This window comes from Dysidea avara, chromosome 9 (genome assembly GCF_963678975.1).
Source record: "Dysidea avara chromosome 9, odDysAvar1.4, whole genome shotgun sequence".
NCBI classification, from domain to species: domain Eukaryota; kingdom Metazoa; phylum Porifera; class Demospongiae; order Dictyoceratida; family Dysideidae; genus Dysidea; species Dysidea avara.
The window spans coordinates 13,195,108-13,211,611 of NC_089280.1; the positions used below are offsets into that span (position 1 = coordinate 13,195,108).

At 36.0% G+C, this 16,504-nt stretch overlaps 1 protein-coding gene across 1 annotated transcript in view; it reads right to left on the reverse strand.

Annotated features, from left to right (window-relative positions):
* Positions 1-16,504, reverse strand: part of LOC136267376 (hemicentin-1-like) — a 54,215-nt gene that overhangs the window by 34,443 nt on the left and 3,268 nt on the right. Inside the window, exons 3-9 of the mRNA XM_066062492.1 lie at positions 15,227-15,622; positions 14,868-15,167; positions 13,975-14,283; positions 9,553-9,828; positions 9,179-9,505; positions 6,432-6,749; positions 983-1,312 (exon numbers count right to left, since the gene is read on the reverse strand). Coding sequence (XP_065918564.1) covers positions 983-1,312; positions 6,432-6,749; positions 9,179-9,505; positions 9,553-9,828; positions 13,975-14,283; positions 14,868-15,167; positions 15,227-15,622 — 2,256 coding nt within the window. The remainder of the gene's footprint in view (positions 1-982; positions 1,313-6,431; positions 6,750-9,178; positions 9,506-9,552; positions 9,829-13,974; positions 14,284-14,867; positions 15,168-15,226; positions 15,623-16,504) is intronic.

Genomic DNA, 16,504 nt, shown 5'->3' on the forward strand with positions numbered 1-16,504 from the left:
TGTTCCCAATTAGCCTTTGCTGATAACACAAATTAAAGTGCCAATTCACAGTAGCACATAAATGGTTTAAAAATAAAATGGAATAATTTTCAGCAAAATTGGTTCAAGACTAGAGATGCATCGATATGGAAATAACTGATATATTGGCTACAAAATCACCAATTCCAAATACCAGTATCTTTTAATAGTGGATTGTATTAAAGGTTTTCAGTGTGGACACTGCAATAAATGCAAAAAAAAATTAGGTGGTTATCTTGATCTGAGAAAAACGATTTTATTGCCCATGACAGCAGGTTTGATTTTTACCACAAACACAATACTACATATCAATCAAATTTCACTGTTGAAATTGTCCAAGTTTAAGTGGTCTGTTTTTGCTGGTTTTCCTGACATGAGTGGTGAGCCATATACGTAAGTAATACTGGGAGCAATGGCTAAACTGGGGATGCCTGTATGTACCTGTACACTCTGTGGTGTTGAATAAAGACCTGTGCACTGTAAATTTCCTATCAGTTAATTTTCTACTTATGTTACACAACAAAACTTTACACTATGGTAGACTAATTGGCTTGTTCATAGTTTCTTTCCCTACTACATACACATCACATGAAGGAGTCATGTACCAGATGAAGTACTCATCATCCATTAAAGTTTATACATAATTATTATGTATCTATGCAATAGTCATGCAAGTGCAAAGTTGGTTTTCAAAATAACTGTACGCATACACATTGTAACTGTGACTGGATTTGCAAGGGGTCTTTCACACACATCTAATTTTGTGAACTTGGAAGACCATAGCTTCGTTTTCAAATTAAATATAAATCTGAAACTTTCTTCATTCATTAAACTATCTTGGTGCTCACAATTGTTCAAATTTTAAGCAGCTGTCCTTTTTCCGTTCTGAGGTTACAAGTCATCAAATTTGGAATCAGATGGGTGTAGATGACCCCTTTTTGCAAATTCAGTTACAGTTATATACCTGATATGCGAAGTGTAAATGAATCACTGGTATACTCAACACCATCAATAGTAGCAGTACATGTGATGGTACCAGCATCTCTTGCCAGTAAATCATCTTCAGTTACATTTTGTGTTGTCTGACCAGTAGGGAAGCATCTTCTTTCATTAAGATTGTTCACATAACATCTTGAGGTGTCCCACTGGTAGGTGACAGACCCTGATGGTATGGGTTCCACCATACATGTCAGGGTGACACTACTCAATATGGGATAGTCAAAAGTGTTATCAGATCCACTAACTGCTGTACCAGGTGGAGTACTCACTATGGTAACAGTGTATCTATCTGTTCCTGTAATGTATACACATGAGTAGTTATCATTACTGTGTGGCAGCAGATCTTAATATTTTAATTGCGTATGGTCCCAAATTGTGTTTAAATTAGCCATGAAATTATATAATTATTTGATCATTGGTAATTCATACCAAAGGGCAAGAATTTTTGTCACTATTAAAATGGTCATAACTTTGGAATGGAATGAGCTATACACTTCAAACAAAAAATTCAACTTGTTTCTTACTTTCTTTGGTCAACACTTTGAATTTGAAACCATGTTTTAACAGCATAAAATAATGCCCCAGGAAAATAAAATTAATACAGAAATGGTGAATTTTCAATATAAAAATGGCTGTAAAGGACACTAAAAGTCAAATCTGCAGTAGCACTATATCAAAAAAAAGTAAATAGGAGTGTAATTTGTGTGGAAAGTTTCATAATTGTATCACAAAGTGCATGAAATACCCATTATTTTGTGCTATGCTGCCTAATATAACCAAGTGCTTATGTATGAGTTAAAGTTTGGTATTCTCTAGATACATTTTACAGCAGTAAAGTGTCATTGGATTTATTAAAATTACAATGAAAGCCCGCATTACTAGAGAAGCTAACATAACCAACCCTTAAACAGCAAAGGTAATTTGCAACACCAATAACCTTCAATATGCTATTTGTACTAGTAATAGCACGGGTAGCAGTGAAATTTGGGATAAATACCACAAGTGTTGGAAATGGGGATAAATTTCATGAGGCGAAGCTGAGTGAAATTTACCATTTCCAATACAACAAGAGTGGTATTTATCCAAAATTTCACTGCTATACCCATGCTATTCCCAGTTAATACCATACTCACTGCATATACGCATGCTGTGCATTAGCATTGCTATGTATGCAATTTGTCACTATGTACTAAACATGCGTAAACACTAATTGGCGCTACATTGTTAACATAAATTCTAGCCAATAAAATTGCAATTACAACTTTTTCACTGCTACCAGTGAAATACGGGATAAATTTCAGTGCTACTATTGAGGCTTTTGTATGGGCAGTGAAACAGTATTAAGTAAGTAAACTTTATACCTCTAAAGATTCCATCTTATTTATGCCACTACTACAACCCCTACTAGGAGATGCACTACAATTTATCCTCCTCATCCATAGATTCAGTAGCTTTCCTTGTACACTCTTTGATTGGAAATCAGAATCATTGATCAGTTTCCCTGAATTGTATGTATAATTTTCATTGAGCTGGTCCCCTGGACAAAATCAGTGCACGCTGTATGCAGCATTCAATTCAATTTAAATTCATTACTAACAATCACAACTTGGGTACATCAAACCAACACTCCTACCTTGGTGTTATATTGGATAACAAACTATCATGGTCTCCACATATTAGTAATATAGCTGCTAAGGCCAATAGAACATTAAACTTCTTGAAACACAATCTGAGTTGCGGCTCGTCTAACATCAAAGCAACAGCCTACCTTACAATAGTACGACCGTCAATGGAATACGCTGCAATCATCTGGGACCCATACCACCATAATAATATTCAGCAGCTAGAGAAAGTACAGCGTAGGGCAGCTAGATGGGTCCTAAATGATTTCAATCAATTCAGCTCAGTCACAGCTATGTTACAGCATCTTTCTTGGCCAAGCCTTCAGCTGAGACGTAAAACATCCAGATTGCAAACACTTTTCAAAATTATACATCAAGATTATTCACTGTCAATTCCTCCTCATTTTATTTCAACGACATGCAAGATCCACCAGACTATATCACCCACATTGTTTTATTCTACCAAACTCATCCACCTATTCACACCAAGAGAGCTTTTTCTCCAGATCAATTAAGGATTGGAACAACTTACCATCTTCCATAATCGAGAGCAACAATATTGACTCTTTTTCGGCAGAACTGCAAACATTGTATGGAACTCAATAACTGTAATCTTTGTAACTACTTAGCTAAATTCATTTTGTGATTGCTTTTTTCCTGAGCATATCAGCTGTGCTGTCTGCTCAGTAACAATAATAATAATAACAATAATAATATTATACTACGTACTATCCAGGGGCATAGCCAGGATCATCTGGAAGAGGCTCGAAGATGTTTTGGGGGAACACCTGGGTTTTCCCCTAGACCATAAATGATGCATACACAAATTGTGCCCTGGAGCAGTAAAATTAAAAGGTGTGTTTGTGCATCTAACTAGCTAAAACCTATGCACTGCTGTTTATGTAATAGATACTATAAAACTACTGTATTTCTACTTCCAGATAGTATACTGGTGCCAACTTTCACTTCTTCCAACACACTGGGCCCTCCACACTTGATTTAGCAGAACTTTAATCCGAAGATAAAGATTATTCTTGGTCACGCATCCTATATATCCTTTTGATGGCCAGTAACTTCAGAGTTGACTAGTATTGATGAGCTGCTTCAGTTAGTATTTTTAGCATACTGACAGCCAACTTCCATTTCCAGGCATACCAAATTTCTCCACCCTTGAATCTGTGGCTTCGAAAATCAACATTATTCTTGGTCCTACTGTTGACAGTCGATAGATAACCTACTTGACTTGTACTCCAATATATTTGAGAGACATCACATGCCAGCAACATGCGACAAACAAACATGCATTTATCATGTAAATATACATTACCCATTCACAGTTAGTGCATACCTAACACATTAGTAACACGAGCTATCATTTTATTACAATGCTTGTAACACGTGACAGTCCCTCCACCATTTCCAATATACATCTCCATCATGTGTGAGGTTGATCACATGATGCTACACACACACACACACACACACACACACACACACACACACACACACACACACACACACACACACACACACACACACACACACACACACACACACACAAACACACATCACTTGATCTTCTCATCACCTGATAAATACAAGATTTGCCCATTAAGACTAGTGCAGAGCCGTGCCAGTGTGCAAGTAGCTACCAAAGAGGTCTAAGGCTGTGAGTTTGGTGAGATTTTTTTAGTTTAAAAATTTCTACCTCATAAAAGGGGGTTCATCCGATCCATCTGAACCTCCCCTGCCTACGCCCTTGCTACGACCACTATACTTGTTCTATATGAATTTTTTATAGTGTGGCTAGATCAACATTGGTCCTGTGTGGATAGAAGCTCAACACTAGCTTGTGTGTAGGCCTCCATCAAATATGCCAGCATAATAAAAAGCATAATAGGCTAGAGTGCTATGCCAGCATAATGCTGGCATATTAAGTGAATATTTCAAACTACGGAGTTTAATTCCATGAAAATATATTGATACTTCCTAATAGAACAGTCAGTGGAAACTGCAAACTGCAATAGAGTACTCAAATGCATTGTACATAGCTCCTTAGATCGATACTCTCTAATAGAACAGTTATTTTTAGTGAAATACTCTAATACAGTATTCACTGATTAAAGTGTTCCATGATAATTGTCACAAATGTTGTAAACTTAGGAGCATAATGCCAGCATAATAGGAACACTGAAAAAGCCTAATGGGTGCAAAATTTAGGAAATTCCCAAAAGCATTTTGGGCAATTTTTTGAGCATATTTGACTGAGGACTACTTGTGTGTCCACCAATTTATGATGTTATCTTTGTAGCTGCTCACACTTGCATTGGACAGTTGCTTCAGTTAGACCATCATTGGTCACTTGGACTGTGGTGTCACTGGCTGTTACATCCCTGTATATACTTCACTGTACAGTTGTTTACTCTGGTGACAGTGAAAGTATCGCGTGGCCTGATTATAAGTAATACTCCAAAAATTTCTCCTATGCGTATATGCTACCATTTACCTGTCCACTTCCACTACTTCATATAAGAATAGTAAACAAAACAAACTTTAACTTGCTGCAAATCACCTATGTCATAGAGTATGGTGGTACTGTATAGTAGTGGTGAATGGGCTCTCCTGACCAAACACTCAATAATCAGTATTAAAAAAAGCTTTTCTTTCATACCAACTTTGCAGCATTAGTTAGGCACAATCAAGACCAAAAAAAGCCAAATTCCAAACCCTTCCAAAGTATTGCTAGAAAAATGTAACTGAATTTTCTGGTGACTGACTGGCTAGCTGGCTGGCTGACCAGCCGACTGACTGGCTAACTAACTGACTGACTGACTGACTGACTGACTGACTGACTGACTGACTGACTGACTGACTGACTGACTGACTGACTGACTGACTGACTGACTGACTGACTGACTGACTGATTGACTGACGAGTATATAATTTGACTATGGCTAAAACATAAACTTGATTTCTTTGCTGTTTAATTGACATTACAGTACTTTAGCCTGAAATATTCTTTTTCGTCAACCACAACAAGTACATTGTATGCATCATGAACTTAGCTCTGTCCTCCTTTGTGTCAAGTATGTTTTCCCACTACTATGTATTGTAGGTGCTTGTTCATAGTAGCATATCATGGCTTCAGTAATTGATTTCCTTAGTGTGACTGGACTGGATTGATAGAAGAAGTACTTCTTATACTGCTGTTTAGTTTTAATGCTATGATGGGTGAAACATAGTTGACAGCCAAAGGTGTCAATTTGCAGTAGCACAATGGCTTCCTGGCTATGTTTGTAACAGGAATCATCCGTATTTTCCGTAGAAACTAGGATTGATTGCAGAGGCACTTCTACTGTTCTTCACTTGTAACACTGTGTGACAGACTGAACATATATAGCTGAAGCAAAGCATAACGGCTCACATAATGACTTCAATTCAGTATTTGATAATTGGGGAATGTGAATCATCCGTATTTTTCATGGTGACTCGATTGATTTCAGAAGTGCTTCTCCTACTGTTTTTCATTTGCAGCAATACGTAATGGGTTGAAAGCAAAGTAAAAAGTATTGAACTCAAGTGAACACAAGTGAAAGCATTTAACTCAGGTGCCATTTTTTTTCTATGATGAGGTGTGCGCAGGTTCATTATGTTACAAAAAAGTAACATTAATAAACAAGCACAAGGAAAATATTCAATTAGGGATTATAGAAAAAAGGAGAGAAATAAGGGTCACATACACCACTATAATTATATTATGCTTTACTTAGTCTATAGTTATTATACACTTACTCAATACTAGTCCACTGGTTACAACAAATCCAACAATGTTATTAGCACTACAAGTATAGTTTCCCTCCTCTACCACAGTAAAGGTTGATACAGTTATTGTGGAAACTGTGTTACGTCGATTATCACTTATTGTATTAGTGACAATGTTAATGTTACTAGTATTAGTCAATACTGCTCCATCTCTCATCCATGTTATATCAGGAGTAGGAGCAGCATGACCCTCACAAGTGAGAACTACACTGGTAGCATGTTGAACAAGCATTGCACCATCAACGGTGCCATCAGTATCCACTGGTGATATGATGAATGATGGAGTAGCTGAAATAAACATGTGGAATAATGCTGAGTATTTGACATGACTTTAATTGTTACACATCCTGGGCCAGTTAGCTGGCATGCAGTAACTTAACTTTTATAAATTTTTAGCTCCTTTTATCTTCAATTAGAGTGTTCTTTGTCTTTCCATGAAACCATATAGAGGTGTTAATTTTCCCTATCAATACTTTCTGCTGCAAATTTACGTATTTAATCTCTTACATGCATGTTAGATACCAGTGACTTCACAATAGACTAATACCGCACCTATATTAATGTGATCTTGGTTGTTTAATGACGACCGAGCATCATGACCACACCTCTTAACATTTACTCAATCACAATGACACACCCCATTACTATTGGTCTAGCAGTATCCATAATGTTAGCACAGTGAAAATATGACACACCCTAGTAGGTGAAAGGCTGACTCGAGTTACTCTAATACAGCAGTCACCCTAATAGAACAATCACACATGGATAGCTGTATGCTATAACCAAAAAAATCAAACAAACACTAGATTATTAATTTAAAATGAAGTAGGGATTCAAGCAATAAAAAGTAATAAAACAAGAGAATGAGAGACAAATGATGATATTACAACATAGCTTGTTTCATTACTTTGTATTGCTTGGATCCCTACTTCAATTTTAAACAAATAATTTTTAATATACCAGTTATTATTATAATAAATAAGGCAGAGCCTGTAAATCCTGATCCTAAGTTAACTGTGCTAAACATAACGTCATTGTTCCAGTTGTCAAATAGCTTTTATTAAATTTATCAGTTTATTAAGCCTCTATAATATTACAAGAAAGGGAGTTTCAAATGTTCACTGCACAATGTCAAAAATAATTCTACGTACATTGATGTAATGTCATATATACATTTATGACATCTGGGACATGCTCCCCCAGAAAATGTATGTATGCTCTGAAATTGCATCTGAACTACATTTACATACAATATCTCTTTCAGTTCCTTGGCACAGAAAAAAAAACATTGAAAGTTTACATTTAACTCTTTATCTGGAAGTAATTTTCATTGAAATAACTATGTTACTAGTTTATGGGAAACTTTTGAATGGTATAACCGTATAGCACCATCTAATAGCTAATAGCTCAATACTTGTCTCTTTAAATTTGTTTGTCATAACTATAAAGAAATAATGTTACTCTTTGGTATATTCTATCAAACTAGCTGACTGCTCTACTAGAGTACCTCTTACTACAAGTATGTAGTTACAATCCACATAAAAACAGCCAAACTATGAAAAAATGGTGTGGCCTTAAAAGCCTGGGTGAAAAAAGTTTTGAAATCAAAGGTGGCAACCAAGAAATGGCTGCAATGATGTTAATGCTAATAAATTTGCTGTTATAAAAATTTACATCATTGCAGCTATTTCTTGGCCACCACCTTTGATTTTACAACTTTTCACTCAGGCTTTTAAGGCTACACCTGTTTTACAGCCTAGCTGTTTTGTGTTCTTTTTGTACTTTATAAGGCCCCAAAACCAGCCCATGGCTGACTTGGGGGTTTGTTTTTACTCACATTTCTTTTTCTATACGGACAAAATGATGATTATTGAAGACAAACTTTTTATAAATGTATTGTATTGGATGAATTATTTCATGTTTGGTAATATTATTGCAATCCTCTAATAAAGTGCATCATTTTCACCATGCGGTGACTGCTCCATTAGAGTACCTTGAACCCATGATTTTACAATTGTTTCGGTTTTGCTTTATAACTTTGCAGCTGGAACTCTACTACTATTCAAACTATCAAAAGGATGACCAGCCTATGCATACACTAATTTTTATGATTTTTCCATACTCATTTCACCCTGTAGCCATGAGAAAAGTTAGATCTTTTTCACATTCATAACTCCTTGGATATTCATTAGATTCACAGCAAATGTGGTGCATGAATTCACCTTTATACGCTCTTCATTTGTGCCAAAGATTGAGGAAATCAATTTAAATGTTTAAATTTTTGCAAAGTGTGTATAGAAAAAAATTACATCAAAATTTTAAACACATTTTAATGCCCATATCTTGCAAATGGCTGTTGTGAATATAATCAAAGTTGCTGTGTGGCCCTACCCTACATGATGGACAGCTATAATGCAAAAATAGTGTGCTTTGGAGAAGGGGCCATGGAGCTATACACGTGTGAAAAAAAGCTGTTTCTTTCTTCCTGTCAATATACTCACGATGTGGTGCACTGGCTTTCTTGGCTGCATGTAGTGTGTCATGCAGCCAAGAAAGCCAGTGCACCATACCATAAGTATATTGATAGGAAGAAAGAAACAGCTGTGTGTCTTGATTATAACTGAAAAGTAGTCTGACCCTGGTATTCAAAAACATCATAATAATATTAGCTTCAACAACGTAGGCACAAATAAAATACACACACAATGATTACTTACTAGGAGTAATGAACACATCAATGAACAATGACCGTCTGTTATTATCAACATCATTAATATCACATCTGTACACTCCTTCATTAGGTGATTGAGTTGAGTCAAACACCAGAGTGACTACCTCACCGTCAACAACAAAATCACTCGATACTTGATACACTGGATCACTACTATCAACTGATACCGGATTGTTACTAAAAGACCATTGAGAGTTACTGTCCACTAGACTACCAGATCCACAGTAGTACTGACAGGACATTGCTGGTGGACACTGTATCAAACTGTAATTGTTGATCACTTCGAATGGACTATCAGTGTAAACTCCAAATCCTAGTACAAAACAGTTACATTATAATCTATTACAATAACAGACTCACCTTCAATTCGATTAATAGCAAACACACTCCTACCAATCACTGTACTATCTTCAGTTATAGTACAAGTATAGTCACCATAATCACGACCTCTAATATAAGGATTAGATAAGGTGGTATTGATTGTACCACTCCAACTACAATCACTACTATCACATCCAATAGTCCACTGGTAGGATACAATACCACTAGTAGTCACTGAAGAGTCAACACTACAGTTTAGTACTAATGGCTCCAGTAACTGAATATTAGTCACATTACTATTAATAACAGCAGCATCTATGCAGAAGGTAAATAAGTATTAATTAATGTCTATGTAGATTTGGAATTACATTTACCATGGATACTACTCATATGTGACCCAGTCTGGGAAAACTGGTCTTATTGCCCATGTCAGCAGATTCAATTTTTTACTCAAAACACAAAGCTACATGAATAAATTATCTAATTTCACAATCAATATCAGCTAAACTTGAGTGGTCTGGTTTTGCTGGCTGCTTTTCCCAAGCCCAGTGGTGATCTGTACATGCAGTGTAGGGCTGTAATGGAGCTCTGGTCACCCAGGGGATGGCTGTATGTGGCTGTGCAGCTGTGTGGTGTTGAATAAATACCTCTGCTGGGACCTCAATGGCCCAAAATGTGGCCTAATGCATCCCTACATCTTCCTTTTCAATTTCTGAATACCATCTTGCCCGCCTTCCAGTTTCCCCACCTCCCACCCCTCTTGATACAGTCAACCTCGGTTTTAAAACTATCTAAAATGGTGGGAAACTTAGTTGTTGGCTACTTACACAGTGGGTACTCTGAAAGGTAAGGAATTGGTGTAAAACGTGTGGAAATTTGGTACACATAGCTTCAACCATTGGCGAGCTACAACACACTAAATACTTAAAACCGGCATTTCTCGATACTTTTAAATAGGCGATAAGACCGTTTTCCCAGACTGGATTACATATGTACATATGTATGTATGTGGTATGCATAATGTTTAAAACACATGTTGGGGGTATAATTATTATGATTACAATTATATAATTCTGTTTGCTTCCTCTCCAAATACCCTTCTTTCATACTTTATCTAAACCTTCTTCCAAACCTAGATACAAAAACTGACTGCATAATAATAAATTCTTAATATAAAAGTTTCAGCTCCATTCATTTATTGACTTGTTTTTGATTGCCATTCCACCCACTATGGACCCACCAAAAACCTGTGCAGGAAGTCAGGAATTTAAAATTGAAATTTTGTTAAACATCAAAGACCAGGTGGTCTCCTGGCAACCTGTAAAACTAGACGAGCATCTTAGGAGCCTTATATCCCAATGGGTGGGAAGACCAAAGTGCAAAGGTTATAACTAACTTATCACTCCTAACTTATCACTCCTGACCAGTGTAATAATAATAATTGTTTATTAGCATGTGAAAGCAAACCTCAAAACCAATCATGCTACACCAGTATAAAGAGGCAGACTGTGTAAGATAAAAATCATATTTTAGTAATGTGAGATGAATAAGTCAAATAGAATGAATAATATATATATATATATATATGCTTGCACCAATTATGCCGGCATAATTTTGAGCATAATAGGCTAGCAAAAGCATCAAGCATTATGCCAGCATAATAGGACGATTTTCAAGAATGTTAATTAAAACAGGCAATGCACGTGCCAAAAATACTGCACAACATGAACACACTGCACATTATTACTGCATTTCATATCAAAAACCTTGCAGTGTCATTATTTTTACTATTTCTTGACTAATTCACACTTTATGGAAATAAGATCGAGATACTCTAATACAGCAGTCACCTTTTCTAATACAGTAGTCAGGAAATGCAGATATAAAACAGTCAGCTCTAGAGCATAAGCTTGATTTTGAGAGCATAATTTTGAGCATAATAGGCTGGATTTTTGAGCACTGCTCAAAAGCATAATAAGTAATTTTCAAAGCATAATTGGCTCAAGCCTATATATATATAATATATACCACACTTGTGGTTGAGATCAAAATGCCGCGCTGTGGTATATAACTGATATACCATGGCAAACTGTGGTATATAACTGATATATCATGCTTTGTGGCTACGCTTACCATATATGGTGCAACTTAACACATTCCGCGAAATCCTTATCTAAACGGTAAACAAGTCTCTAATAACAAGCGCCTAAATCAACCAACAATTATTCACCTCAGGAACTGGAACAAGTTTCAATGAACTCTTGTCTCCTTCGTGGATAACTCACTAATTTATTTATTAATGCTTTACAGATCAAATAACACAAGTACAGAACATTAGACAAATCAAAAAGGGAAATTACATGATCTGAGGGTCAGCTAGCCACCAGTGCCAGCTGCCTTAAATTAATTAACTACTTAGCTACTTATTTACAACTAAACTTTACTTACGTACAGTACAACTACAAAATATTAAAGTTACATGAGTGGGGAAGCTTACTACAGTTCCTACAAGGACATAAAAAATGCAAAGTACAATTACTGTTAGTGTCAAAAGTATTTGTAAAATGATTCCATAAAAAAATAATAAGTTTATGTTTGATAGTAGGGAGGGAAAGGGATAAGTCAATGATAGGTAATGCATTCCACAATCTAGGGATTCTGTAAAAATATGAATTTGCTAATCGCGACTATGTGGGCGTGGCACCGTTAAAAGTGTAAAACGTCTGATCCATCAAGAATTTCTATTGATTTCCATCTCCAGGAGGTGCTGTTTCACTATAACTTACTATCTAAAATCGTTTTCATCTACTGGGGTGTAGAATATAACAGTTATATCACGATTACTCGGGATATGACTAAATATACGCACTCTCACTCAAGCGCTGCACACTCTCGTGAACCGTATTTTAGTCATATCCCTCGTAAGCGTGTGATAACTATAAAAAATATATATATATAATAATTAATCTAATGATGATTCATCAGCTGTGTTATGCATTGGGATATAAAAGAGATATAGTACAATTAAAATTATTTTAAAATAAAGTAGGGTTCCAGCAATAAAAAGTAGTGAAACAAGATAATATTATGAATCATGGTAGCTATAACAACATAGTAGCTATGTGGGAAAATCCCACAAGCTATGGTATGTCTACCATAACTCATATATTTTGTTTTGCTACTTTTATCACTGGAATCCTACTTCATTACTAATTTTAATGGTACTAATTTATTACAAATATTGTATAACATAGCTAAATAATCAAACAGTACAGTAGTACTGTTTAAGATTTCCCAAAAATGGTGTACACCGCCTAAAATGGTGCTTTTAAAAATCATACTTGAAACGTCTTATGAGACAAAGATCACCTTTACGGAATATTATTAGTAAATCTAACATCAAATACAACAAGACAGGTGGCAAGAGATAGAATTTTTCTATAAATCACCAAAACTCAGATTCTGCCTGCCTGCCCGCCCGCCCGCCCGCCCGCCTGCCTGCCAGCCTGCCTGCCAGCCTGCTTGACCACAGTTGCAGGGCTAGAGGCTAAACGAAGTAGCACATGGCCACCATTTCAAGCCACAATAACTAACTCATCAGTGGGATGTGCCTTTTGGAGTTCTGACGAGTTTGTGCTCTCTGCGCCTTGTCTTTCCCTTATCTTCAATCAGTATTCATCCTTCTTTATGCAATGAAGCCATATTGATGCATTAATTTTCTCAATCAACATGTTCTTGCAAATTTATAAGCACTTACACTTGGTAGATACCTGTAACTTCATGATAGGTTCAATACCATGCCTATTAACTTGATTAACAACAATCGAGCACCAGGACAAAATCTTAAGGTCTTAGCAATCTATTTACTTGACCAGAATGACACACCCCATTGCTAGTGGACTAGATGTATGCTGTATTCGAAATGATGGCACAATTACAATGAAGTAGTGACACACCCTGTGGTAGGTGAAAGGCTGACACAAGATACTCTAATACAGCAGTCATTCTAACAAGTGTATAGCTGTATGCTATAACAAAAAAATCTAACAAACTAGTATATTAATGTAAGTAAGGATCTAAGCAATAAAACATAGTGAAACAAGAGACAAATGATGGTATTACAGCACAACTTAGTAGGAAAATCCCTCATTTGGCATTAAATAAAATCATTGTTATAGTATGAGATTTTCCCACTAAGCCATGCCATGATACCACCATTCATTTCTTGCTTCACTATTTTCTATTACTTGTATCCCTACTTCATTTTTAAATTACTGATATACTAGTACATGTGTGGTTCTAACTGCTTTTTATAGTATCTCAATTTTCCAGAATTCCTTGAGTGAGTTATACAAAATATTAAGGGGTGTGGTTTGTCATGTCTAGTTTTCTATGACAAAACTGTAAGTAATTGCAGCTCAAATCTTATAACACACAGCTACAGATACAGACAATACTCACTCAGTTGAATATCACTGGACACTGATGCTGTTTCAACACTGTTACTAGCTGCACAAGTATACACTCCTCCATCGGTTGCTACAAAGTTCATGATAGTCAAACTGGACACTATCACATCAGTACTAGTAGACTCTACTATCGATACCTTGCTACCATCACTAGTTAACATCATACTATCCATAGTCCAACTGATAGTTGGTGTAGGACTACCAGTAGCATTACATGATAGAGTAAATGAACTACCACCATCAACTAGTTGTGGATCATCTAGAACACCTCCAGTGGCTTCATTAGTCACTGTCACTAACACTGTAAGTGTAGAGCAAAGAAAGTACGTGTACAGATAATATGATTACATGAATGTAGCTATATATACTGCATCAAGCTGTGCTGTAATCACAGAATCATTGCTTGTGCTAACAATTAATTTGCAATTTCACGGACAAAGTATAAGACAATTCCTAAATGTACAGGGTAGTCATTATAGACTACACCTTGTGCTATCAGCAAAAAGGAGGACAAAGGTAATTGTACAATTGCAATAATTATGACAAATGGTTCCTTTTGGACTGAGACAAACATCTAGCAGTGAAATATCAAACCCATAACCTCAGCCTTTATTGAGCTACATATGCTTATTTTGAGGGGATTAATTGGTTCACTAAATCAGCTGAATATTCCAGTATTAATACAAAAACTTTGTGGAAACTTATTGGGTGCTTTTTATGTACATTAAAGGCACTTTTAGGCTTTGTTGTACCTCACCAAAACTGTCAAGGCACCATGAAGGTATTGTGAGGCTATAGTTTCTCGTTAATGTCTTATGATTCAGCATATACTTGATATGGTTCCTTGTATATAACCAATATTTATCACTAGTATTAACTACATACCAGGGATAGTTGTAACAGTGATTGTCTCACTATCACTTCCAATAGGATTAGTTACAGTACATGTATAAGTTCCATTATCACTAGAACTGACACTGTTAATGATATAATCACTACGATATACTGCACTTGTATTAGTATGAGTTACTGTTGTGATACTAGTAGATTGTGTGATTGATACACCATCCTTCATCCAGGTGAACGTGTCTGGAGGAGAACCTTGTGAGGTACAGGACAATGTAAGGGGTAAACCAACAACAACTGTTATAGTAGACGATGATGGAAGGTCTACCATTGGAGCAGCTGTGTAGAGAGACAACGATTTAACAATAATGATATTGTATACATCATGTATAACTCACTTCTTCCACTAAAGTACAAACCCACTCTCATGATCTGATTAACCATTGAACTGTTCATGATAATACATGAGTAAACACCTTCTTCAGATAGAGATAATGTTGTTTTACATGGATACAGGTTGATCACTCCAGGATATAGTCTACCATTTGCTTGACGCACTTGAAAAGTGGATTCACATGTATGGTCAACAGGTATTTGAGCTCCATTGAAATACCATCCTCCCAGTTCAGTACTAGAGCTACTACCTGGTCCTAGTCCAGTAGTACAACGTAAAAGCACACCAAATGGATCAAGTGTGAAGGAACTGTTGATAAAGGAGTAGTCATCAAGTTGATTACTGCTAATTAAATCAGTTTCTGGAGTGCTATTACTTGCTACTCCTGTTATTGCAATACCTAATGAATAAAGCATGTCATATTTAATAATGATTTATACGAATTTGATAAATACAGAATTATACGTATGAGGAATCAAGACACATTGTAAAATGTCTCGCAGTCTCTGCTGGAAATTCCAGACAAACATGCATTAATTGTATAGGAACCCAAAAATACCATTTACGTGCTTAATCCCTTAGTTGTGCTTGAATGTAAACAGACCATAATTGTAATGGTAGATTTTTGCACCTTCAACACTAAATTGGTCTACATAAATTAAGCAGTACTTTATAAATGTACTTTATAAATCTTGCATTAGTTTCACCAATCATGCACACAAACTATGGCACTGTTTTGTAGTTGTTTGAAACAATAAAAAGAATTTCAAGTTTATAAATGTTAATAGTTTATTCAAATCTTAACCAAACTAAGAGCATTAAACCACATGTGTACAAAACTAACTAAATTTCTGCAGAGTTCAAAATGATCGAGAGCAGTGTAGGTTTTAGCTAGTTAGATGTACAAATAGCACCTTTTATGTTAATGTTACTGCCCAAGGCCACATTTTGTGCATGCATCATTTTTGATTAGACATGGTTAAGAGGAAGCATCCAGGCCTTCCCTCAGACTTTCCATGCACCTCAAATCTGAACCCCCTTCCAGAAAACCCACTGAATCAGCCACTATGGTAAGGAAGGATAAAAGTAAGACAATTAATAGTGCACATATTGTATACGGCTATCAATATGCTTAAGGTTTCTTCTAAGCGAATTTGAAGCATTTCTATGAAAGAAGTAGGGCAAGTAGCGCTGTAACTATAGCCACTTTTCTGCTATGTTTGACTGAACACATCAGTTAGTCAGGCATTAGAAAATTCCATTGAATAACTTTTTGTTAAAA